The following is a 27873-nucleotide window of genomic DNA, read 5'->3' as shown; positions in this document are numbered from 1 at the left end:
AGATTGTTTAGCTTAAAACTCTGCGTCTCTAAATCATACACAGAAGACAAGCTAAAACTTGAGGCTGCTAAGCCCTTTAAAATGAGGGGACTGGGCTTGGGACCAAGATTACATGCCCCGTACGGCCCTCGTTCCCAGTCTGGTTCCCAGCACCTATCACTGTGCAACCCTCAGGCAAATGACCGGCCCTTTCTGATTTACCATTCTAATCTGTGAAATGGACAGCTCCTGCCTCCCAGGACCAAGAGAGTTAGATACAGCACTTCTAAGGGGAGCGCCTAACTCAGCAGCTGGTCCATAGTACATAGTGGTGATTGGTAAACAGTAACTTTTATCACCTGAGATCATTTCTATCCTTTAGGGAAAATAGAGCCCCAATGGCTTATTAAAAGGCCATGTGTCCCTGCCTTGTGTGTACACACTTCCCACTAATAGAGTACATTTACATGAAGAGGAGACAGCATTTGCAGAGGATAACTTGAGTAGACTTCCATGAACCCAGGTCAAAACTAACATGAAAATGATTCTGTTACATACAGCTCCCCAGTAATGCCTTTGCTGCCATTTTGATTACTTTCAGCGGGATCAGAGACTTGACCAGATTCCCACTTTCACTACTACTCTGCGCACAGGTGTGTGTGTGTGTGTATGTGTGTGTGTGCATGTTTCTCCCCATCCCAGAATGTTCCTACGTGGTAACTAAGCTGACCCTAATCCCTACCAGGATGCTTGGGAAGGAAGAGGCTGACCAGTCAGATGCACATCGGACCCCTCGCTGTTGCACAGAATCCTATTTTGTGGTGAAGAAGGGCACTACATTTTTCCAAGAGTGCAGAAGCTCCCCCAGGGTTAAGGGAAGAAGGGTAAGGACCCCACAAAACTAGCTATGGTGAGCCAGGCTGGAGCAGGGCAGCAGATACAAATTACTTTGTCCACAGGTTGCCTATCAGTAGCAATCCTGTTTGAAGATTATTAACAATCGGTCCTTTTGGGACACCCGGATTCATTTTCTGGCTGACCTGCTCTCTGTAGCCCAGGAGAAAGTATTATTGCAATATCGGTGTCCTGTGGGGACTGAGTAGGTACATGTGGGGTGTCACGTACAGTTCTAAGCAAAGCTCTAGAAACCACACCGGAACGCAGTTGGGAAAATAGCTGAGAGAGTGAAGGAATTTGAAATCATGCCTTTGAGTCTGGGAAAGGGATGTTCTGGGGGCTTGTGGTCACCTTCAAATATCAAAGGGCTGTCCTGTGGAAGAGTCGTTAGACTTGGGATGGGCGCTGGACTAAGTGCAAGAAGACAGAATCCGGGCCCCTGGGAGACATCCAGGCGGCCCCCACTGAAGTCCCTCCAGCTGTCGACTGCAAAAGGATGAAGGTGTAGATTGCAGCAGCCGTCTGTCTGGTAGGGAACCTCCTGTCCAGCCCTAACTCACAGAGCGCATCGCTTTACCCCTCTCAGAACTGGCACAGAAACCACGCTGTCAGAGCCCCGCGATGGCGAGGGAGGGAAATGAACGTTAAATCTTCTCAATTTTTATATGAGTTACGTGTTGGGATGGTAGTAATTTGAATATATTGAGTTAAATAGTTGCTGTATGGGAGTTTAGGGAAGTTTTAAAACTATGAATTTGGGTTTCTCCGCCCTTTCCACATGCCTTTAAAGATGAGACCATCAAGCTCAGTCTTGATGAGATCTGCATTCTGCAGGGTTGCTCCCTCAGTGAGCGTCTCTGGCACTTCATCCTGCCTGTCTGCAGTTTCCACAGAGTGCCAATACGGTGTAAATCTTCTTCATTAAGAAAATTTAGAAAATAGGAAATAGTGAACTTCTGTTAAGGACAAAGGGTCCTTTTCAGAGTTTGATGTGGTCCTTACCAGATGGACAAGAGAGACCCACGTGCACGCACAGCAGGTGGCTGCTTAGTCTGGGTGTGAAAAAGCTGCAGTTTCTGCTAGTGTATAGGAAGTGTTATCTGGATTCTAATCCTGGCTAATTCTGCCTGGCTTGCAGTTCCTTTACATTTAAATAAGTGTGATTTTTAAAGTCTGGAAAGGCCTGAGGACACGGGGCGGGCAGGGTTGATAGTTTTCACTCTCTCTGTTTCCTGAGAGAAAATAATGTTGCATCTTCAAAACAGCATCTGTCAGAATGGTTTTCATCAGATCAAATAAATCCTCGAAGCAGCTATCATACTTTATAGACTTGAGAAATGCAGGTTGTACTTGGCATGGAAGCCTAATGGCATTTAAAATAGGCATGTTTTGCCTGTACAGCCTTACACCCAGACTCTTGACCGGGGTTTCTCGCTTGTGAGATTTTGTTCAAGCCACCATATCTCAAAGAGTTTAGTAACTGTTTTTACTATATGAACATCATAAATAATTATTTGCCAATTTAACTTACTGTTAATTATAGTTGGAAAAAACGACTGGGCTCTGAAGCCTTTGGGCCAAACTTGATGGAAACCTTCAGCAGCATACGCTGCGTCACGGGGCGAGTGACGTGAAGATACATACCGCCGCTAGACATCTTGGAAGAGGCCTGCCTTTTGCCATCTTTTCATGGGCAGCTGCCATATGTCCTTACAGCCAATTATGGCCTTTTCAGTTTTAGAGGAGAGACTTTTGGGGGAGGACTTCTGGTTCATAAAGACCTTTAATGATGAATGATCAATACAGATTGATACTTGTTATTCTGCAGCAGGGAAGCTTATTCTTAAAAATTAGTTGCTAAATCTAAACCACAGTACGATACCTCTTCACACCCATTAGAATAGAGCCTTTATCCAAAAAATAAAATAAAACAGAAAACAAGTGTTGGCAGGGATATGGGGAAATAGGAACCCGTGTCCGTTGCTGGTGGGAATCTAAAATGGAATAGCCGCTGTGGAAACGGTGGTGATTCCTCAAAAAGTTAAACACAGAATTACCATATAACCCAGCAATTCCACTTCTGAGTTACACACAAAATAATTGGAAGCAGAAACTCGAGCACATATTTATACACCCACGTCCATAGCTGCACCATTCGCAGCAGTCCAGGTGTCCATCAGCAGACAAATGGATAAGCACAATGTGGTCTGTCCATACAGCGGAATGTTATTCAGCCTCAAAACGGAATTCCCACACATGCTGCCACATAAATGAACCCTGACAATACTATACTAGATGGAATAAGCCAGACACAAAAAGACAAGTACTGTATGATTCCACTTAACCTGAGATCCCTAAGATAGTTAAATGCATGGTGATGGCCAGGGGCTGGGAGGAGGAGAGAATGGGGAGCTAGTGTTTAACAGGGACAGACTTTCTGTTGGGAATGATGAAAAAGTTCTGGAAATAGATAAAGGTGATGATAGCATAATATTATGAATATACTTAATGCCACTGAGCTGTATACTTAAAAATGGCTAAAATGGTAATAATTTGTTTGTAATTAGTTGCTGAGCTGGCTGGGGTTTCCAAACGAAGTTAGAAGAGAGGAGAGAGAGCTTGGACTGTCTAGGAATAACGTTTGCCTGGAGCAGACCAGAGCTAAAGGAGACCCCTCAGTCTGGTGTCCTGTCACTTCCCACCGAGTCGCCTCTTGGGGCTTGATAAGACTTTCTCACAAAATACAGTTCTTGAATATCGTGTAAAAAGTGCAGTCTTAAAGCAAGGACCTCACCTGCGGAAGTGCTGGATACACAGGGTTCTTTCTTTCAGTACCTTATTTCTTACCGGCACCAAACAGATGGGGGCACTAAAGAACAGCAGTGCAGGATGAAGTCTCAGGTCTTCGTGTTGCTCTTCCCCAAGTTAATTGGGTGGAATGCACACTGTTATGGTTGTGCCCCCAAAAGACTGCTCTGACCTAAGCTCTGACCTAAGCCACTGAGTGACTTTCCCTGTTCCTGCTCTTCAGCTCGGAGTCAGCCCTCAAGGTGTGCACGAGGGCAAGTTCACGGCCTTTCCGTCCTGAGTCCCTTTGACTGCAGCGCCAGACCCTCAGTCTTGCCATCACTCAGCCAAGTCACCAGCACCACATCCAGCAGAATGACTAGCCACTTTGTATAGGATGTAGCACAAAGCACACCAACCCCTGGCTTATTGCCGCACCCGGCGGGCCTCACCTCACCCCCACCACCCGATGGCTGGCAGAGGCACATTTCTTATGCTGAGCCTAGCATGATTTTCACTGACATGCCCTGTCTTTATGAGCAGAATCCAGCAAGCCACTAAAGCTCAGATGATTCAGTCATGGCTCACCACATAGGATCTATCTCCGTAAAATTTGGGGTTTTGCAAGGACAGCGCCATCTGTGAATGCCTCCCGTGGACTCTTAGAATCTGCAACCTGCAGCCACGGCCCTGGACGCTCCTGGAATGAGCTGGGACTGTAGGGGGAGGGTCATTCTTACTCCTGGGGGTCTCCCTTAGCCCCCAGGGTCTCCATGGCCATTCAGCAGTTGTGATGGGACAGTGTCCTTGAGCAGCTCATGTGGGAGTGAGGTGCTAAATGTGGGTTTAGGAAAGGAAACAGCATGAACTGGGAGTCAGAGGCTGGGTTCTAGGCCTCGGCTTCCATGTGTGTTTTCCAGCACTCAGGCTAGAGCAGAGTGGTCATGGTCTCATATCATCACTGTTCGTACACATTTCCCCTGGGACATACTGGAGGCATAGAACCCCACCCTTGTCGTGATCAATGCAGGAGATGCCCAGAGGACATCATCTCTGAGGAGCACCGAGGGCAGGGAGGAAGGGTAGGACTGTGGCAGGTCCCTGGGTTCCAGACATCCGTCATCAGTGCACACAGGGGACCAGTGCTGGAAACAGACTCCTGATGGCCAGGTCCCCAGAGAGCCTCACGTGGTAGCTACTACATAATGGGACTGGGCTCAACCAAGGAGCCTGTCAGGAACACCCACCATGGAGTCCTCTCCAGGCTGGCACCCTGATGCTGGACAGCCCCTCTGCGTCCTAGAGTTTCATCCACTTCTGCATAGGGTGGCCTACTCACAGCGTAGACCACCCTCATTGCTGGGGGTCTCCTTTAGCCCCCAGAGTCTCCATGGCCATTCGGCAGTTGTGATGGGACAGTAATTCTGTGCTTGTGTCAGTCTTTATAAATACACACATACAGTAATACAGAATTACAAGTGATTTTAACTTTTTTTGCTTGTCTGCTTTTCAATAATGAATATGTACAGGCAGACCTCAGAGATATTGCAGGGTCTGCTCCAGACCACCATAATAAAGCAAATATTGCGATAAAGTGAGTCCCACAAACTTTTTGGTTTCACAGTGCACATAAAAGTTTTGTTTACACTCCATTGTAGCCTATTAAGTGTACAGTAGCATTACGTCTAGCATTACATCTAAAAAACAATGTGCATACCTTAATTTAAAATTAAAAAACAATTTAAAATTCTGTATGCTGATGATCATCTGAGCCTTCAGTGAGGCTCAGTCTTTTTGCTGGTGGAGGGTCTTGCCTCAGTGTTGATGGCCGCTGACTGATTGGGCTGGTGGTTACTGAAGGTTGAAGTGGCTGTGGCAGTTTCTTAAAATAAGACAACAGGCCGGGTGTGGTGGCTCACGCCTGCAATCCTAGCACTTTGGGAGGTTGAGGCAGGTAGATCACTTGAGGCCAGGAGTTCAAGACCAGTCTGGCAAACATGGCGAAACCCCATCTCTACTAAAAATATAAAAATTAGCCAGCCATGGTGGTGTGCGCCTGTAATCCCAGCTACTCTGGAGGCTGAGGCGTGAGAATCTTTTGAACCTGGGAGGTGGAGGTTGCATTGAGCAGACATAGCACCACTGTACTCCAGCCTGGGCAACAGAGTGAGACTCTCTCCCTCTCTCAAAAAAAAAGACAACAATGAAGTTTGTGACATAGATCAACTCTTCCTTTCAGGAAAGATTTCTCTGCAGCATGCGATGTTGTTTGATAGCATTTTACCCATGGTAGAACTTCTTTCAAAAACGGAGTCAGTCATCTCAAACCCTGCCACTGCTTTATCAATTAAATTTATGTAATATTCTATGTCCTTTGTTGTTATTTCAACAGTGTTTACAGCATCTTCACCAGGTGTAGATTCCAGCTCAAGAAACCACTTTCTTTGCTCATCCATGAGAAGCAACTCCTCATCCTTGAGGAGTTTAATCACTAGATTGCAGCCATTCAGTTCCATCTTCAGGCTCCACTTCTAATTCTAGTTCTCTTGCTGTTTTCACCACATCTGCAGTTACTTCCTCCAGTGAAGTCTTGAACCCCTTCAAAGTTACCCATGAGGGTTGGAATCAGCTTCTTCCAAACTCCTGTTAATATTGATATTTTGACCTCCTCCCATGAATCATGAGTGTTCTTAGTGGCATCTAAATTCTTTCCAGAAGGTTTTCAATTTACTTTGCCCAAATCCACCAGTGGAATTACTTATTTCTTAAATAATAAGACTTGAAAGTCGAAATTACTTCTTGATCCATGGGTTGCAGAATGAATGTTGTCTTAACAGATATGAAAACAACATTAATCTCCTTGTATACTTGGTCTTGGGTGGCCAGGAGCATTATAAATCAGCAGTAATACTTTGAAAGGAATCTTTTTTTTGAGCAGTAGGTCTCAACAGTGGGCTTAAAATAAGCAGTAAACCTTGATGTAAACCGATGTGCCGCCATCCAGGCTTTGTCATCCCATGTATAGAGGACACACACACAGTAGATTTTACGTAATTCCCAAGGGCCCTAGGATGTTTGGAATGGTAAATGAGCATTGGCTTCAAATTAAAGTCATCAGCTGCATTAGTTCCTAATAAGAGTCAGCTGTCCTTGGAAGCTTTGAAACCAGTCACTGACTTCCCCTCTCTAGCTATGAAAGTCCTAGATTACATCTTTTTCCAATAAAAGGCTGTTTTGTCAACACTGAAAATCTGTTGTTTAGGGTAGCCACTTTCATCAATGATCTTAGCTAGATCTTCTAGAGAATTTGCTGCAGCTTCTTCATCAGCAGTTGCTACTTCACCTTGCACTTTTGTCTTCTAGAGATGGCTTCTTTCCTTAAACTTCATGAACCAATCCCTGCTAGTTTCCACCTTTTCTTCTGCAGCTTCCTCACCTCTCTTAGCCTTCACAGAACTGAAGGAGTTAGGGCCTCGCTCTAGATTAGACTTTGGCTTAAGGGAATGTTGCGGCTTGTCTTCTATCCAGACCACTCGAACTTTCTCCGTATCAACAATAATGCTCTTTTACTTCCTTGTCACTCACACCAGTTCTCACTGGAGTAGCATTTTTAATTTTCTCCAAGAACTCTTCCTTTGCATTCACAACTTGGCTATTTTGTAGAAGAGACCAGCCTGTCTGAGCTTCCGACTTGTCTTCCTCACTAAGCTTGGTCATTTCTAGCTTTTGATTGAAAGTGACCAGACATGCGACTCTTCCTTTCACTTGAACACTTCTAGGCCATTGTAGACAATTGTAGAGTTGCTAGTTGCCCTAATTTCAATATTGCTATGTCTCAGGGAATAGGAAGGCCTGAAGAGAAGAAGAGAGACAGGGAATGGCTGGTCAGTAGAACTGTCAGAACACATGCGACAAGTGTTGATTAAGTTTACCATCTTATATGGGCACAGTTCATGGTGCCCCAAAATAATTACAATAGTAACATCAAAGATCAATGATCGCAGATCACCATAACAGACATAATAATAACGAAGATGGATGCCCATAGACTTGCTTATGCAGAGTTGCCACAAACCTTCAATTCCTAAAGAAACACATTACCTGTGAACTGCAATAAGCCGATGCCATAAAACAAGGTACGTGTGTGTATGTGTGTGTGTGTGTGTGTGTGTGTGTGTGTGTGTAGAGGGGAGGGTGTTTACCTATATATGTACATAATTACTCAAGCTTCCTCAGCCACCTTTTAGGGCTCAGTTTGATGGGGAAGCTAATTCCCTTTATTATGCATGTATTCTTACTAGATTGACTCTCTATGGATGACATTTTTATCAAGTTTCTGGAGTGGGGTGATCTCCTGTATTTCCGCCTTTGAGAGCCTCGACAGATTAAAAAGCAAGTAAGACATGGAGACAATGAAAGCCACTGTGCACTCCTGCTGCGGAAAGACGGCTGTGCCTTGTTCAAGATGATACTATATGATTTGCTACCAGAGTGGGGCCATCCCTGCTTCAGGCTGTTCATAGATGTTTAAAAGAACATTCCAAAGGACTTTAAGAAACTTTGTGCTGCCATTTCTGTATTCCTTTCCAAATCTTTTATAAAATGTTAGAATTCAGACCACAGTTCCTGAGCTTTGGATGCAAACTTCTTGGCCTGAATCCCTGGAAGCCCTCCCCTGTGGGTGGCATCAGGCACCACAGCAGGGTGTGCTTTAAGAATCTAAATGTATTCAGTTACACCACGTGGCGGGACTTAAACTTGAGCTGAGCTTACTCATCTCTGGCCGGCTATTAATCCTATAGCTAAATCATACACATAAAGGAAGGGGAAGAAAATCCACCCTTGGTAACCATACAACAAACACTAAATAAAACAAGGTCATGTATGGGGTGTCTCTGTGCTGCTTTGTAAAACTTGAAATTTCTTTTTTTTTTTTTTTTTTTTTTTTGAGACGGAGTCTTGCTCTGTCGCCCGGGCTGGAGTGCAGTGGCCGGATCTCAGCTCACTGCAAGCTCCACCTCCCGGGTTCACGCCATTCTCCTGCCTCAGCCTCCCGAGTAGCTGGGACTACAGGCGCCCGCCACCACGCCCGGCTAGTTTTTTGTATTTTTAGTAGAGACGGGGTTTCACCATGTTAGCCAGGATGGTCTCGATCTCCTGACCTCGTGATCCGCCCGTCTCGGCCCCCCAAAGTGCTGGGATTACAGGCTTGAGCCACCGCGCCCAGCCAAAACTTGAAATTTCTTAATCTCACAAAGTAACAGAAATTACTTGGGGGAATTTCAGGTGTTTTTGGTAAACTCTTTGGGGAAGTAAATAGTCAGTGAACTTTCTGAATGCTGGGACTTTTGCCTGCAGCAAAACAAAGCTAAGACAAGTGGATTCCTTAAAAAGACTACCAGCAGCAGAGGAGAAGTAGAGCTGGGAAGAGACAGGCTGGGGAGCTCAAGGGATAAATTCTACCCCCTCTGCCCAGCAGGGCTGGCCTTAAGCAAAACTGAGCCAAGAGGGAGATGCTTCCTCTCCACCTACCTCCATGAGTGTTCCAGATCTATCGTGCTGTCCCAGCTGGGCTGACCTTGTATTCACCTCCTGTTCTTGGGTGCCTGTACCTAAGAGTGGAGGCATTTTGGGTGCCTGTACCTAAGAGTGGTGCCTGTACCTTGGTGGAGGCATTTTGGAAGTGCACACACCTTGTCCACTACCTTAAACTGTGTCCTGATGTTTTTAAATTATGGCACACATAGCCATCAAAAATAAATGTACAGAAGAGTATATAATTACATGGAGAGATGCTTACCATAGTCTTAGTTCAGAAGGAAGATTACAAAACAGTATGACTGTTTTTGTAAGAAAAAAGTTAAGAAGAAAAGCACGTACATCTATCCATAGAAGGAAAGCCTGGAAGGATAGCGCCGTGTTAACAGCACGTGTTTTCAGATGGTAGACCTGCTGGTGATTTGAGCCTGTTTGGGCTTGTCTGTTTTTTCACACTGAGCTGTATTGCTTTGGTACTGTATCCATTCCCTCAATACTCCACAGTTTGGGTGAGTTCAGTGTGAGTTAACATGTCAAGAGGTGACAAGTTTCCCAAGGACCTTATATTTGTAATGCTCGGGGATTGATGGGGGACGGGAGGTTTGTGTTGGCTCTGGAATCTCCCCTGTGAGGATTGCTGGAAGGGGAAGCCCAGGGTTGAGGAGGCAGTGAGAAAGTCTGCAAGTCCACACCATGTAAAGCTACTTCTCCCCTGCTTTAGCGAAGCGCCTGTTTCATGATCTCATTAAATCAAAAGAATTGGGCTTGCCCACGGTTAAAATGTGTTGATTTAACCAAAAAACAAAAATAGGCTGGGCACGGTGGCTCATGCCTGTAATCCCAGCATGTTGGGAGGCCAAGGTGGAAGGTTGGCTTGAGACCAGGAGTTCAAGACTAGTTTGGGCAACATAGCAAGACCCTGCTTCCGCAAAGATAAAACAATGAGCCGGGTGTGATGATGCACGCCTGTTGTCCCAGCTACTCGGGAGACTGAGGCAGGAGGATCACTTGAGTCTAGGAGTGGAGGCTGCTGTGAGCTATGATCGTGGCTCTGCATTTCAGCCTGGGTGACAGAGACCCTGTCTCTAAAAAAAGCACAAATAGGAAGTGCTTGTAGGCAATTCACTTGCAGTTGGCTGCAGTCTCTTTCTCTCTCGTACTTGGAGCTGAACTAGCCTCAGAAGAAGAAGGCTCCCGAGCCCTGTAGTGTGGTCATTACAACAAATAATGCAGAGAAAGAGGTTCGTTCCCCATTCCGCCTCCACGCCCTCCAGCCTGGCTCTGCCACTGTGTCCCCTTTTTTGGACTGTTTTGTTAAATCTGCCTTTTCCCTTCTTGTTTTCCAGTCCACCTAAACCCACTGTGTTCATCTCTGGGGTCATTGCCCGGGTAAGTCTGGGAGCGTCTGCAGTGGGTTTGAGGCCTTTGCATGGCAGCATGGAGTCTCCCGGTTCCTTCTGGTTTTATTAAACTCTACCTGGAATAACCCAGCACCACTGCTCATCTCATCTGTGGCCATGGCTCTCTTGGTTGCCGCATTTCCCCAGAGGGTGCTTCTGCAGACCCCAGGCCAGACTCACAGTTTGGGTCACATCCTTTACCTTTCCAGAGCCACCCTTTGGTGAGACCCAACATTGTGACTTAAGCACAGGCCTCCCACCAGTAAACCCATCAGCGAACCCCCGCCAGCGAACCCCCGCCAGCAAACCCCCACCAGCGAACCCCTGCCAGCGAACCCCTGCCAACGAACCCCCAACAGCAAACCCCCGCCAGCGAGCCCCCGCCAGCGAACCCCCGCCAGTGAACCCCCACAGTATTGCCATCCACAGGGCTGCTGTTCTCAGGACATTCACTTTCTTATCAGAGGGTGCCTGAAGAAAAGTGCCAGTGTTGGGGACAGCCCACTGTTGGTGGAACTGTGACCACAGCCAGCCAACCTGCCAGCCAGAGAAATGTGGCTCCAGCCTGCTCGTGTGGGCCCCACTCTGGCCACACCCACAGTTGGCACAGAAGCCCATTGATCCCTCTGGAAAATAGCGGGTCCCTCATGAGACTGGGCAGGCCGAACCTGGCTCTGTCTCGTAGGCGCCCTGTGCATTTCCTTCCCGGCCAGCGCCCCAGGCCTGGCTCACAGCTGTGGTGGCACATCTGAACTTCAGATCCTGGATTTGGTTCTGTCCTACCCCCAATGTAAATAGTCACAAATACAAATGTAGCAGAAGAAAGCCTCCAGCATCCAAGTCAGTTCTGTGGGAGTCGCGTGTTCCTGTGTCTCACAGCATGGGGCAGAGCCAGTAAGCATTCTTGCTGTCCTGCCAGTGTGTGAGCCTCAGTGCCACCTGCCATTCCCTGGTTCTGATGGCCTGGGCCCCCCACCACCCACAGGGGACAGGCTTCCACCTTCCTTTACCCATTCACAGTCCGTGCCCTCCCTGCACGGACACTGGTGGGCGCTGGCTTGGGGTTTCCTCATACACGAACCCCATGCTTCCTGCAGGGTCGTTGGTGGGCGCTGGCCTGGGGCTTCCTCACACATGAATCCCATGCTTCCTACAGAGATGCTGTTGGGTGCTGGCCTGGTGCTTCCTCACATACAAACTCCCTGCTTCCCGCAGGGACGCTGGTGGGCGCTGGCCTGGGGCTTCCTCACATACAAACCCACTGCTTCCTGCAGAGATGCTGTTGGGTGCTGGCCTGGGGACCGCCTCACCCATGAACCCCATGCATCCTGCAGAAACGCTGGTGGGCACTGGCCTGGGGCTTCCTCATCCACGAACCCCATGCTTCTTGTTGACCAACCTGAGCTTTCTGTGTATCCTGACAGGGTGACAAAGATTTCCCCCCGGCAGCCGCGCAGGTGGCTCACCAGAAGCCACATGCCTCCATGGACAAGCATCCTTCCCCAAGAACCCAGCACATCCAGCAGCCACGCAAGTGAGCCTGGACCCCACCAGCCTCCCCCGTGGCCCTGGCTCTACTGTACTTGGTATTTCCCTGACAGAGAAAACCAGCACTGTCTCCCAAATCCTGCTCTGCTGGGAAATCTAAGGCAAAACCAAGTGCTTTGTCCTTTGCCTTACATTTCCATATTTAAAACTAGAAACCGCTCCAGCCCAAACCTTGTTTATGGTGAGTCAGGTTGGATGTCGTTTGAGGAGGATTGCGCCCCTAGAGGTGCCATTAGCAGAATTTGCCAAAATCTGAGAAAAACTTTTAGCTTTAGTTCTATTTCAGCAGTCGCCTGACGTCCTTGTCTGTGGTCTTAAAAACAAGAAGGCACACATTTGAGAGGATGAGATTAATGTTAGGGGAAAAGCTCAGCCATTGCATGCTTTTTAGTATTGGGACAATAAAATCTTAACACCTGTGGGAAAGTAAGAAATAAGGGAATGAGTTTGGGCGGCCCCTCAGAAAGAACCTTAGAGGCAGGGAAGAGCAACGCCAAATTTCCCTCCCTTGTGAGATGGGGGATCCTGTGCAGGCTGATGAGGCACCCATGAGAAAAGCCAAAAAAGCAGAGCGAGACTCCGTTTCAAAAAGAAAAAAAAAAAAAGCATGCATCTTAGAAATAGCCCCTCAATTCCAAGAGTCAACATGCCAAAAAATGAGGCTGGAGGCAGGTAGCTCCGAGGGAGGACTTCTGGTATGAGATCTCGGCATGGCAAGCCCAACATCGCCTCAGCCCAGACAGGCTCCACCAGGAGATCAAGCAAAGCTGGCCTTAAGGAATCACCTCCTGAGCCACTTCAGAGTTCTGGAAGTGACCACGGACCAGGGTGGAGGAATAGACTTCTACTTCATTCTGGGACACTTGAACCAGAGAGTTGAAAGCTTAGAAAGACCAGATAAGAAACCTGCCCCTTGTCTCCCTAGGGACGTGAGACACCACATTCCATTTGTGCTAGAAAAACCTGTCCACCGATGGGTCTAACTGCTCCAAACGCCTCCCACCCCGTGTGCACAGCTGCCTGGGTCCATCGTCACTTGGGTGCATCAGGTTGTCCTCCGATTTTTAGATGAATTTCCTGTCCAGAGATGTCCTAGTCTGCTCACTGGCTGGTGGCGGTAGAGTACCCTGCATCTCCGAAAAGCCAGAGGGTTTGCGTCCTCAGACGAAACCCCAGAACAGTGCTTGTGGAGGGCCTGACTGTCCTGCTCACCCACAGCCGATCTGCTGCAGGTCAGCAACCATGCCATGAGCAGCTGCCAACCACCAGCCTTTCTGGTACTGTTCAGTTCACGTCTGCCTGCTGGTGAGGGCAGAGGCAGACCTGGTCAGACCCAGCGCTCGTCCTCCCTGAGGGAGCACAGCACAGCCCCACACTTGAAAGGCAGTGTTTGGTTTCCCATCTAATCAACTTAAGGGAAGCCAGCGTGTACCCTTCAAGACCCTGTCGCCACCTATTTCCTCATCAGTTTGGTATAAACTGAGGGTGGCTTTTAGAGACCCAAGCTTGGTCAGCAGCGCTGCCGTGGAACACCCCAGCAAGCACCTCCCAGCCTGCCTTTCGGAGTAGCACCCAGGAGGGGATGCCACGCTCCAGCAACACCAGGTCAGGCCCGTGCAGACCCCTGCCCCTGCCGTTGCAGAAATCCAGAAGCATGCTGAATGCTTCTCAGTCTTCAGCCGGAGGGAGGGCTGTGATTCCAGAGGTGTGCTTTTTATGTACTTTTAGCTAGATCTGGCATGTATCTGTGGGCTTTAGATCATTAAATCCAAACTGTTTGCCTAAATGAGTTTATCAGTTGTTAACTTCAAGAATATTGATGATTTATAATAAAGCTCCTGCATTTCTCTCCAGCTTTGTTTTTTCTTGTAGATCAGAGATTCCCTTTTATATTTTACCAGGGTTGCCAGATGGTTTCAATAGAAACACAAATACCCATACATGTGTACATGATGGGTGTTTTCAAACCTTATTTTCCAGATACAGAAGTCGAACTCTTGGACACCTGGTGAGTCGAGTCTAATTATCTACTTAAAATGTCATAACATGGAAAAGCTTAATACCATTGATTAAAGCATATTACTTGGGCCCAGCAGCTGGCCTGTGCCAGGTAGGCCCTTTGGGAACAGATGTAAGAGAGAATGATTAATAGTAAGCCCAGGGGTGACGGTGAGCAGCTTTTGATGTACAAGACGTTTGCCTTAATCAGAAGGTGTCCTGTAACCCTTGTGAGAAAATAATCACAACTATTACACTGGCGATCCAGAATCAAATCGGAATGTGAGTGGGAGGGGCCTGAGGTTTTCTCACCCAGGGCTGTATTTGTCAGGGAGCACCAGAGGGAGCACCAGGGGCCGCATTCACAGCCCCAGCTTGGGTGTAGCTGGAGTCTACACCTCCAACAACCCTGGCCTTGTCTGGTGTTGCCTCTGAAGCTGCTGCTTGTATTCCTGCCTCCTGTCTCCCATGCTAAGCTGAGGACAGAAACCAGGGGCATACTCATTTTCTGTCACTAGACAGAGTCCATTCTCAGTAAATACATGGTGGTGGCCAGAAATGCCAAGCATCCAATAAGCATGGAACAGAACCACCCCCAGGGCTCTCCACATCATTCCTGAGCATCATTATCCTGTGTCAGTTTTCTATTGCTACCTTAACAAAGTCACAAATTAAGCCACAAACTGTGTGGCTTAAAACAACAGGAGTGTGTTCTCTCACAGTTCTGGAGAAGTTTGAAATCAGTGTATTGGCCAGGCCACACTCCCTCCACAGGCCCAGTGGGACTTCCTGGCCTCTCCCAGCTCCTGGTGGCTGTGGCCATCCTTGGCATCCCTTGGCTTGTGGGCAGCATCACTCCGGTCTCTGACTCCGCCGTCACATGGCCATCCCCTGTCTGTGTGTCTGTCTCCAAATCTCCCTTGTTTTCTGAGGACACCGGTCATTAGATGAATGCCCACCCTATTCCAGTATGACCTCATCTTCACTAATTACATCTGCAGAGACTCTGTTTCCAATTAAGGTCACTTTCAGAGGCACTGGGATTTAGGACTTCAGCATATCTTTTGGGGGAACGTCGTTCACCCAAGAACATCACCCATGTGCCGAAAAGGCAGAAACCTCACTCCCAGCTCACACCATTTGAAGAACAGTTCACTTAGTGCATTGCTTTTCTGCAAAAACTCTGCTGGGAGAACCTTTACCTGCTGCAGGTTTCCTGATACAGCATCTCTGGCCATACAGCAGCCCAAGCCTGGCTGCAGGAAGTACAGGGAAAAGACTGGAAGCAGAGACATAAAGGGACGGGACCCTCGGCTGCAGAGGCTGCCTGTTTCTGGGTCCAGTGGCTGTGGGATCACTTGCTGTCACATGTGTCCTCAGCCCAGAGAGTCACAGTGTTGCCACTGTGCTCCATGGATGGTGGTTATACCATTTTACAGGAGGAAAGACTGAAGCTCAGGGTCCAATGTCAAAGCCACTGTTAGTAGATGGCCAATAAGCACATCAAAAGATGCTCAACGTCTTTAGTCACCAGGGAGATGCAGATCAAAGCCACAATGAAATACCACTTCACCAAGATGGCTAGAACCAGAAAGTCAATGACACAAGGGTACTGACAGGAATGCAGAGAGATTGGAACTCGTACAATGCTGTTGGGAGTGCAAAATGTGCAGCCACTTGGGAAAACAGTCCCATGTGAAAAAACAGTGAGAAAAACAGTTCCTCAAGTGAGAAAACAGTTCCTCATACAATTAAACATAGAGTTATATGACCCAGCAATCCACTCCTAGGTATATACACCCAAGAAAAATGAAATGACATGTCCATGCAAAAATGTGTAAACAAATGATTATAGCAGCATTATTCATGATAGCCAAAAGGAAGAAACAACACAAATGTCCATCCACTGAAGAATGAATGAACAAAATATATAGCCACATAGTGGAGTACTACTCAGCCATGAAAAGGAGTGAAGGACTGATAACACACAACAACATGGATAAACTTTGAAAACATCATGCTAAGTGAAAGAAGCCAGTCACCAAAGATCACATGTGTGATGTCATTCATATGAAATGTCCAGAACAGAGAAATCTATAGAGACAGTGCTTGCTTAGGGCTGGTGTTGGGGCAGGGGGAGTAGGAAAGTGATGGCCAAAGGGTACAGAGTCTCTTCTTGAGGTGATGAAAATATTCTAAAATCAACCATGTGAATACTTGCACATACCCATGAATATGCTTTTTAAAAGCCATTGAACTGTACACTTTAGGCGAATTGTGTAGTATGGGAAATATATCTCAATAAAGATGTTTCTTTAAAAGTCACTGTTAGCAAATGGCAGCGCTGAGGCTTGAATCCAGATCATTCTGATCCCACAACACATCACGCCTCACCCAACCATGGTCTTGGGACTAAATAACAGAAAACACAGAATGTGGTTTGATGTGAAGGGCAAGGGGGTCAAGAGCATGCTGCGGTTTCAAGGCTGGATGGCCAGGATATTGGGGAAGGTGTTAAGAAAAGCCAGCATGAATGGAGGAGGAATTAATGTGGGAAGCAAGAGACCATTGCGTGCAGAGTCCAGTGTGCCTACGTGACCTCCAAGCAGAGCTACTGTGCAGGGCTTTGACAGCGTGAGACCGAAGCTTGGAGGGATGCCAGGACTGGAGAGTCATCTGGGATCCATCTGTGTGGAGATGCTGATAAAGGCAGGGACTCAGTGATGGAGAGGCCGTGGAGACACACCGAAGGCATGAGTGCAGAGGTGCCAGGTGAGGGAAGGTTGGAGAGGCACACCAGCACACAAGGTCATGAGTGCCAGGGGCTCTGGCAGATGGGACACAGGGAGCTGCAGACAGGCGACTGCATTCCATCACCCTATGGCCCTAGAGCAGGGGCTTCTGGTAGGTGGAGAGATGGAAGTCAGATTTCACAAAATTAGGAGTGGAGAAGTTTGCCTATAACGGGAAGCTGTAGGTAAGACCCTCACTGGAGGAGAGGGTAGGTTTGAAGAAGAAAAGTTGTTTTTAGCCTGAGCTAAAGGAAGACTTGAACATGCTTGTGGGGAAAGGCTCCAGAGTGATTTAAGGCGTAAGAAAGAGAACAACTGCACGATGTTCATTGACAGCAGAGGTCCTGGGGCCTCACGGAGGGCGAGCTCATGAGCCAAAGCAGGGAGGTCACCTTTGAGGGGAGGCGAGAGGGACAGAAGTCAATGTGGACACAGGAAAGTCACACTGAAGTTGGGAAGAGGACAGCAGAGAGCACCCACTGCAGATGCACAGCCAGCCTTCTCAGCAAACCTATGAGAAAGCTTCTGCAGGATAGGGCGCTGAGAAGATCGGGATGTTTGAGACGCAAGGCCACTAACAAATTATTCAAAAGAGTACTGAGCCTGGAAAGACTGAGAGCTGAGACAGAGGAGAGTGGATCTGTAGTGGAATTGATGCATCCAGTCTTAGGACTTTCTCTAACCATAACTGGGGGAGCTTGGAAGAGGTAGAGACTCCCTGCAGTCAAGTGTGGGGATTAGCATGGGGCCAGAGCATGGCCATGGGCCAGAAGATCAAGAGTGCTTCCCGCAGTGCCCGGAATCACCGAGCCTAGGGCCCAGCCTAGGGGACAGGGATTGCTGACTAACACCAGGTGCTCTTTCTGTGCAGGCGTGCGTTACTGTGCTGAGCCATAGACGTGCACCATCTGTCCCAGGAGATGGATCCCCATATCGTCATAACCATTTACAAGGTGAGGAAACTGACGCTTGGAAGACTTGGGACTTGCACACAGGCAGTGTCACTCTAAAGGCTTATTATTCAATTACCAAACAAACCTTACCACCTGCCAGCCCAGAAGGGATAGATAACCATGGAGAGGGCAGCTTGGGGTTCTGAGGGAGGGAAGAGAGACTGGCAGTCAGAAACTCAGGGGAGCTAGTCAGCAGGACAGCAAGGAGCCATTTGAGGAAAGTCGAAGAAATGAGAGACCTGGAAGGGTCAGTGTAGATGCTGAGACCCCAGAGACTATGAAACTGGTGCTGAAATCCTTAGGGAAGCAGCACATCCCAGGGGTGATTAGATGATAGCAGTCAGGACCAGGAAAGGGTGAGCTTAAACAGAAGGCACAAAACATGGAGAAAGGAGACCTGTGAGGAGGACAAATGCTGACCTGAAACCCCCCACAGGGAGCAAGAAGCTCTGCGTAGCTGCTGCCCCTGGATTAGGGACACAGTGTCGGGGACAAGCTGTCCTTTGCTGCACAGAGACGGGGAAGACAGGGTCATGAGCACCTATGTGCCTTAATGGCCATGTGGTGAATGGCAGGCTTGAGGAAGGGTGAGGGGGGATGGCACTGCACCAGGGCAAGCACAGGCTCTAGAGTCACCCCTGCGCAGGCTCAAACTTCAGCCCTGCTGGAGCGAGAGGCTCCTCCATCAGCGTCTCTGGACCCCACCTACCCAATCGCAACTCTGCACTCGCAGAGCTTTGTGAGCATGAAAAGAAGTCATACACACTAACCTCATGGTTAATACAGATGCTCAGTAAATGAGAGGCATTACTGGGATCACAAGGACAGGGGTCCCAGCATGGACAAAGGGTGCTAGAGGGATACAGAGGCTTGCAGTTGGCAAGAAGTTTCCAGAAAGGGATGGTTGGATCAATGCTACTCAAGATTGTGTTCAGGAACAATGAAGAGATGGAGAGGAGGCCAGGGGCCCAGGTGAGTGTTGGCGGAGCAGGGATGGGCAGAAGGGTGCTGGGCCCTAAGGACCCTGCAGGGGCCACCTGTCACCCAGAGGTCAGCGGCGCATGCGTGCCTCTGGTTCCTGCATGCCATCCACCTCAGTCTTTGTTTGGGCTCAGGTGGCCCCAGCACAAAGCGCAGCCCTTTGAATGTTTTCACTGAGAAATTCCTTCATAATGTTTATACGTGTCACTGGAATGATCCAAGACTGGAGGGGTTACCAAGAGGAGCACATCGTTTTCCAGTGCCCCTGACTCATTCATCTGCTGCCCCGTGGACCACAAGCCCTGAGCTCTCCCCTGCGACCACCCGAGAAGCAAGCAGCCCCTCCCCACGCCTGCAATGTGCCCCTGGGACACCCCTGTTGCCCTGCCCTGACCCAGAGGTCAGGTCCCTGGGGCTGCCCCCGTCTCAACAGGCCCCTCCTAGAGGGAGGGGATCCCTGGGACGTTTCCTTTCTGGGTTCAGGGAGGAAGGAGAACTGGTACCCTATTCAAATGTGTCCTGGAGTTCTGCCGTTTCGACACCATTTCAAAGAACCTCCTTAGCTCCAGTTCAAACTAGAACCAGCCCCTGATGGAGCCAGTGCCTGGACCGCAGAACCCGGAAGCTCAGGCGGGGCTCAGGTTCAGGTGCCTCCTGCCACTTACTAGGTTTGGGCACCAGGTGAACCCCCGTGTGCATATCAGGAAGCTACAGGATGTGATGTGCCCATGGCTTGGACAGGAACCTGGCCAAGGAGACCATGGAATGACCACCAGCCAAGTGGAGGGCGCTGGCCTGGATGAGCGCCACGCAGGCAGCCTGAGAAAGGGTAGGGATTGGGGGCGAGAGAGCAGAGCCATGGGGAGATATGGCCAGACCCAGCGGGTTTGTAATTCGTTGGTTATTGTTAAAGCATCTGCCACTGCCTCGGCAGCCCATGCTGTTCTGCAGTTCTGCAGCTTTTCTTGTCTTCACAGCTGCTGTGCTGGTTAAATACTTCTTTTTACAAATCCAAAAGTAAACTTCTCTTTCCCTAAGACTTGGCATCCTGCTGGCCTCTGCAGTATAAAAACAAAAACAAAATAAAACAAACAAACAAAAAAATACAGGCATTTTGTAACCCTCCCAGGAGGCGCCGGCAGCCACATGCGCCTGATGAACGGGGAGGGAGGGAGTGGGTGGTGGTGGCGAACCATGAGGCTTTGCGAACTTGAGACAGCCTCATCACAGTTGTATTCACCAGGTCCTCCAGAGAAATAGAATCAGTGGGTGTGTGTGTGTGTGTGCACGTGTTTATCCATGTGTACACACACATGCACACATATAGGAAGAGACTTATTTTAAGGAATTGGCTCATGAGATTATGCAGCCTATCAAATCCCCTGTCTTCAGGGATGGCAGGAAGCTGGAGGCCCAGGAAGAGCTGGTGCTGCTGTTCAAGTCTGAAAGCTCTGCTGGCAGAAGTCATTCTTGCTCAGGGAAGGTTGGTCTTCTGTTCTATTCAGGCCTTCAACTGATTGGATGCGGCCCACGCACATAATGGAGTACAGTCTGCTTGACTCAGAAAGTCTATTGATTTAAATGTTAATCTCATCCCAAAACGCCTTTACAGAAACATCTAAGATAATGTTTAACCACATATCTGGGTGTCATGACCCAGCCGAGTTGACACATAAAATTAGCTCATGTAAGTATTCATTGTGGCTTTTTCTCTTGTAGCAGGACGAGCCGCAGACAAAACCTCTCAGACACCGAGTTGTAGAAGGAAGAAGGGCTTTATTCAGCTGGGAGCTTTGGCAAGCTACTGCCTTAAAATCCGAGCTCCCCGAGTGCGCAATTTCTGTCCCTTTTAAGGACTCACAACACTAAAGATTTCATATGAAAGGGTTGTGATTGATTGAGCAATCTAGGGGATACGTGACAGGGGTTTCATGCACTGATAGCAACAGAACAGGGCAGGGAGTTTCGCAGTGTTCTTCTATACAATGTCTGGAATCTATGAATAACATCGGTTTCTAAGTTACGAGTTGATTTTTAACTACTGGGTTTAGGCCAGGCAGACCCAGGCCTGGTTTTGGGCCTGGCACCGGGCTGCTGTCTTTGGTTTTACTTCCTTGTTTCTTTATTAAAACAGGTACTGAGTATAAAACAATATAAAACAATGTGAGAGGGTCTTTTTCTTTCCTCACTCTGGGTCGTTAAAGCATCTTGGATGTGTTTTACTTCGACCTATCTGCAAATCTTTACAACTTTCTGTCTAGCATTTGCCTTGCTCTTCTAAACACAGTTTCTAAAATTCAATTAAGGGCATTCATGACAAGAGAAAAGTATTTTCCCTCATCCTCCCCTTTAATCCTAACTATTTTCATAAATCCAACTGCCATGCTTTCAAAAAAATCTAATTTGTCAACTGGAAAAGCCCCAGCATGGTCTGCTATAATGAACTAATATAATCTGGAGGATTTGGAACTCTACCCAGAAGCCTGGAATGAGCTTTTGATTACATTTCGACATCACCAATCTGCACTGCCAAGGGTCACTTAAAAGAAAGACTCCACAGCACACCAACATGGCACAAGTATGCATATGTAACAAACCTGCACGTTATGCACATGTACCCTAGAACTTAAAGTATAATAATAAATAAAAAGAAAGACTCCAACATTTTGTAGCATAAGGACTCAGTTTCCTGTGCAAGTCACCAGAAACCCATTTATGTTACTCTTTAAATAGGGATGTATTGAGAACATGGAATGTGCTTAGAGAGCTAATAATGATCTTCATTATTTCTAGGGCAATGATTTTCACCTGGGGGTGATGTTGCCCTCCCCCCGCCCAGGGAACATTTCACAGTGTCTGGAGGTTGCTAGTGGGTGGAGGCCAGAGATGCCACTAAAAATCTATAATAATGCAATTAAACAATCAAAAGCCAATTTCCCTCAACCTGGAATCCTGAAAAAAAAAAAAAAAAATACATGCGTTTCAGTGATGACAGCATGTTTCGTGGAAGCAACTAAAGTAGCTCAGGCTTGTTTGTGTTTTCCAGCTCCTGGAGCAGAAAATAGTAAATTGCTGTGATGCAGATTTGCTCCTGGACGCAGTGGAAAATTTTAGATAAAGCAAATCTTTGCTTTCAGGGAGAGCGTTCAGTTGCTCTCCAGCTGAATGGTGGTTTTCTCAGTCACTGATACAAAAAAGAGCCAAGATCAATGCCCTCGGTGGCTTCCCAGCACACCCACCTAGGGCAGGAAGGACAGTCACACTGGCTTTTGGCTCAGCTATTTAAATATTCTCAAAAACAGGTCTAGAAACCTCTTTGTAAACAATGGCAGCTGCTTTCCAAAATGAACCATGTGTGCCTCAGGCTGATTAACCTCCCAGTTATCAGTGTGCATGGCAAAGGGATGAATAGCTGAGAGGAAAATGTGTGTGTCTGCGGAACAGTAGCATGAAAAGAAACTGGTGTAGGTAAAGATCTCCTTCGGGGCAGGGACTTTGGCCTTGTCCTGTATCCCTGTCTGCTAGCAGAATTCCTACCTATCGCAGCCCCTCAACAAATCCCTGTTTCTATCACAGGAGTGAAGGCTAGATGTGGGGAATGTGGTCATTTCTTACCGTACCTGGCACTTACCCAAGCCTCCAAACTAACTGGATGATAGACCAGGAATGCTGGCACCCACCATTTCCGTCAGACTCTGAAAATGTTCAATTAGTTGGTTCCGCTTTTAGCTGCAACGTGCAACTAGATTGCGTCACGCGTATATAAAAGACAAATTTCAGAGCACCGTCCAAAACCAAACTTTTCAAAAGATGCAAGTTTCATCACAAATCCCCTGCCTTCTATAGCAATGACGCCTCCATCCTCACCCAATGGGACCAGTGGCCAATGCAAGAAACCCACATCCTAAGACTTAGCCCATCACAGATAAGGCTGTGCCTAAGAAGACAGACTGGAGTACAAAGCATCTCTAAACAAAAACAACCACAGCCGTAATTAATACATGCATAAAAACAACACCTAAGAAACGGTGTTTGGGGTAATTATGAATCATTTCCATCTTGCATACTAAGGAAATCATCCCAAATTACTTTGTAATGTCACATCACATATATTTAACAGCCCTAACATGATGCTGAGGGCTTCATATATGTAATGTTTAGTTTCACAGCTGAAGGATTTTCCCTGCCTTAATACTGGTTTTTTTTTTTTTTTTTTTCAGCCTAATAATTATTCGGCCATCCTCGTAGACGCTCTTAGTATATCAAAAGGATCCCAAAGAAAGTTATCCTAGGAAACAAAACCAAACCAAAAGATTATTACTTTTCAGGTGCAACACTATTGCAGCGTCCAAGAAAGCATTAGATCACGAAACCAGCATTTTCTTCAAGGACAATTAAGTAACCTGAACACAATAAGACAATGACAAATGGGCATTTATTAATTAATGCTTTGTTTAACCCATATACATTTAGTCAGAGTTATACTATTTCTTTCATTAATCACAAAAGTGTTGAAGTAGACGGATTTCCCACTGAAGGAGATTCTGGTCCTAAATCGCCATCATCATGATCCCCATCACCATCATCACCACCATCATCACCAGCACCATGATCGCCATCATTACCATCATTGTCATTACTATTACCATAATTACCATCATCATCATCACCCTCATCATCACCATCATCCCCACCATCGCCATCACCATTACCATAATTACCATCACCATCATCATTACCATTATCATCATCACTATCATCATCATCACCACCTTCATCATCACTATCACCATCATCACTATCACCATTATCACCAGCACCATGATCACCATCATTACCATCATTGTCATTACGATTACCATAATTACCATCATCATCATCATCACCCTCATCATCACCATCATCCCCACCATCATCACCATCACCATTACCATAATTACCATCACCATCATCATTACCATTATCATCACTCATCACCATCACCACCTTCATCATCACTATCACCATCATTACCACCACCATCATTTGTCATCAGTATCACCACCACCACCATGATCATAACCATCACCACCACCATCATGATCATCATTATCATCCTCCTCCTCACATTTATTGAACACTTACTATGTGCTAGATGCTCATAACAATCCTACTGGTAGACATTTTCATCATTGCTGTTTTACAGATAAGGAAACTGAGGCTTAGTGCAGTAAAATAATGTACTTCAATCACATAGCTAGTAGGTGGCAAAGCTAAGATCAATATGACAGCTATGATTTCTACCACAAACTTTTAAAGAGCAGGAAGCTCCACTGTCATTTTCACACATTTTTAATTGATTGAACCAATCAGTCCATCATTCAGGTGAAAGTAGGACCCTGAGAGTTAGAGGAACAGCTAGATCCTCCAATTGTCAACCATTTAGGTCAATAATTGGGGCCTCACAGGTGTCTAGGTCCTGTTCCCAGGATGGTAGCACTGTAAGTCTGAAACCTATTAATCTTGAAGAGATTTCATCATTGTCAATGATAACAATGACAATGACAGTGGGCCATATCATGAAAAGGAGGAAATCTTTAAAGACCAGACTTAAGTCCTGCTTTCACTGTACAGAAATCCAACTCTACGCTCTAGACCCTGTCTCTCTCAGTACCAAATAGGACCCCCTATGCACACATTGCAGGGCTGTTCTTCAGGGGTCCTAGAACAGGGAACTGTAAGAGAAAGTCCTATGGGGCAAGCAGGTCTAGAATGGTGAAGAGCTCCAAAAATCAGAAAAAAGGATAGGGCTGCCTCCCTCTTGCCCCACAGGAGACGTTTCAGGGAAGAAAACACAAGAGACTGACTTTCTTGGCTTTGCTGCCAAGTTGCTTCCCAGTGTCCATTCTTCCCTCTGTCTTTGGACTGGAGCCCCGTTACATACATGCCAGCAATTGACCCAGTTCTACTGCTCCATTTTCCAGCCTAGCAGGTAAGTGTGGCTCATGACTGAATTCTAATCAATAGGCTATGTAAGAGGATGGTGTCTTAAAAGGAGTTGACTCATCCAGAAGATTTGCCTGTTTTTCCCCCCTCACTTCTTCCTCCTGCCTGGAAAACAGGTGTGATGGCTTGTCCTCCAGCAGCTACTTTGGATCATGAGTCAATGAGTTAATGCCAGCTCCTTCCAAGGATGACTGAACAGAAGGAGCCTGGGTCCCTGATGACAGTGGCACCACCATGATCACCCCAGTCTGCCTCTCTGGACTTTGCTTATGGGGACACAAACCCTTAAGTATTTAAGCCACTATTTTCTTGGTTGTAACAGAAAAGTTTGGAGTACAGATTTTGAGGCTGAACACCCTGGGTTATATCTCAGCACCTTCACTCACTAGCATCAAGACCTTGGATAGGTTACTTGACCTCTCTGTATCTGATTCCCCATCTGTAAAACGAGCATGAAATGGTCTCTATGTTACAGCATTGTTACATGACTGGCAATCAGAGGACCTAGCTGTTCCTCTAACTCTTGGGGTCCTACTATGGTAGGCACTTTTATAAGTATAGGCCATGATCATGATGATGATGACAGCGACAGTGACAATGATGATTACTGGATTTTCTGTGATATGCAGGTAAACCTGACCTAGTACCTATGCTCACAATAGCCAAGCCAGAATGGGTTTTCCCTTGAACAAAGGAAGAGACACTACTCTTCAATACCTTTCAGTAGCTTCCCTGTGAAGCTATGAGCTCAGAATAGCAGAGGCCGACCAGACGTGATGGCTAATCTAGCACTTTGGGAGGCCAAGGTGGGAGGATCAGTTGAGCCCAGACATTCAAGACCAGCCTGGGAAACATGATGAAACCCCATCTCTACAAAAAAATACAAAAACTAGCCAGGCATGGTAGCACACACCCGTAGTCTTAGCTACTTGGGTAGCTGAGATGGGAGGATCGCTTGAGCCTGGGAGGTTGAGGCTGCAGTGAGCCAAGATCCCCAACACTGCACTCCAGCCTGAGTGACAAAGCCAGACCCTGTCTCCAAAAAAATAGAGCAGAGCCCACTTTCAAGACAGAGCACACTGGAGCAACAGAAAATAACCCACTTAGCCAACTATTGTTCAATTGTGCTAAGTCAGCATTCAAGTTGTGGACAATAGAAAGGATCTCCAAGAATGTGTGGGGAAAAGGAGGGAAGAAAACATGCAGAGACTAAAGGTCAAGGCTGAGGCCCCAGAGGGAGCATGGGTGCCCAGCAGGGGAGTTGGTGAAGTTGTCCCCTTGGGTGGGGCCTGTTGTGACTGACTCATCCTTCACCTTCTCTTTAACCTTTGTTGGGTAAGCTCTGCATCACTGGCTGTGGAAGCCAGGCTCCTGATTGTCTTTGAGGTTCTGCCATTTTCTCTGTGTCTGTTCTCACGGCATGACTCTGTGATACAATCAGACCCAGTATCAAGTATGTCTGCATGGATGTCAGTGGGCCTCTTGGGATTTGTTACCAGTACAGCCTGGAGCCAGGTACATAGGAAAAAATGTGGCCTTGCCCACAGAGAGGTCTGGCCATTTCCCTCAGCTCTAGGAGGTGACTGATGGCATACCTGATAGGAGTGTCTTTGTTGGTGGCAAAGGCTGGCCACATGGAACCTTAGCATAGAGTCAGCCACATCTGACAGTCTCAGGATGAGCTGGCCATGCAGGAAAGACCAACCATGGTGGCTTTGAGTTACACAATATATAGGTGGCCTTGCTGCCTGATTTCAATTATGTATGTGATCAATCAATCATTTGTTCATGCTTGTGTAGTGAGGCCCCAATAAAAATTCTGCACACTGAAGCTCTGGCAAGCTTCCTTGGTTGACAATACTTCATGCATTTGCCACGCATCATTGGCAGGAGGGTGACGCATCCTTAGGACAGTGGAAGTTTCACATTTCAGACCCTCCCTGACTGCCCCATGCTTCTCTGCCTTTGGCTCATTTCTGTTGGTGCCCTTGCCCTGTATTCAACGACTATAATAGCTTTCACTGAGTTCTGTGAATCCTTTTAGCAAACTCTTAAAGTGGGAGGTAGCTTGGGGAACCCTTCAAGCTTGCAGTTGCTGTCAGAAGTGAGGGCAGACTTAGAAACTGTGTCCTGAAACCTTACAGTCTGGGTGCCTGGTGCACCCATAACCTTTTTGGGAAACAGATGCAGACACAGGCATCAGATGGCTCCGTAGCCACCTCAGCCCCATTTCTTTATGCAGCTGCCTCTGGCCAAGGCCCTTCTCTTGGGGGAGCAGTTGCTGCCCGAGGGTCAGGGGCACGCCACGCTCTGTGCTCAGTCTGGGCAGAGAGTCTGGAATAAGACCCCCTTGCATACTGTTTCATTGGTCAGAAATACAGGGGCAGTGGGTTGTGTCTGAGCAGGCTGTCATATGCATTTCTCAGCCCTGATTTTCTGAAGCTTCCCATGTGTCCATAATTTCTTTATAAAAGCGGCATGATTTTTCCTCGCTTGGAGATGAGAAAACAAGCTGGACATAATGAAATCCTTCATCTATTGGCTGCGTTCTGCAGTCTAGAGGCAGCAGCAGGCCATGCTTGCTGGAGCTCTAGCCATGAGGATGCCAGCATGGGCTGCAGTTGGGTGCCACCTGCAGGGTGAAGGGGCCGAGAGGAGAGGCTCCACCATTTCACAGAAGGCCCACGTTTCCTGTCGCCCTGGCTTTTCTCCTTGTTCCAAGTGGCTGGACGGTGGGAGAGCCGATTAGGGACACCATCCACCCCGGAGGGGTCCCCTCCTCTCAGAAGGCCCCAGGCCAGGCCTCTTCACCACGCCTTACTCTAGGCTGTGGGAGAAGCGGGGGGCTTCTCCTGGGGGCTGCCCGCCTATTCTTACCAGGATTGGAAAGATTTGGGCCCACATGGTCTGGGACGCTGTTGCTGGTACTGAGGACACCACGGGGTTTTCCAGACCATGATGACAGCATGGCCCTAGGGGCAAGGAGCGGGAGCATCTCTTCACCTGCTGGAAGGC

At 47.6% G+C, this 27873-nt stretch overlaps 1 protein-coding gene across 1 annotated transcript in view; it reads left to right on the top strand.

Moving 5' to 3' along the window:
- DAP (death associated protein) overlaps positions 1–14002 on the top strand; it is a 76542-nt gene extending 62540 nt beyond the window's left edge. Inside the window, exons 3-4 of the mRNA XM_010356610.2 lie at positions 10548–10590; positions 12026–14002. Of these exons, the coding sequence (XP_010354912.1) occupies positions 10548–10590; positions 12026–12139 (157 nt within the window). The 3' untranslated portion in view covers positions 12140–14002. The remainder of the gene's footprint in view (positions 1–10547; positions 10591–12025) is intronic.
- Positions 14003–27873: the final 13871 nt, after the last annotated feature.

This window comes from Rhinopithecus roxellana, chromosome 3 (assembly GCF_007565055.1).
Source record: "Rhinopithecus roxellana isolate Shanxi Qingling chromosome 3, ASM756505v1, whole genome shotgun sequence".
NCBI lineage: Eukaryota > Metazoa > Chordata > Mammalia > Primates > Cercopithecidae > Rhinopithecus > Rhinopithecus roxellana.
This window is presented reverse-complemented; position numbering and strand designations above follow the sequence as displayed.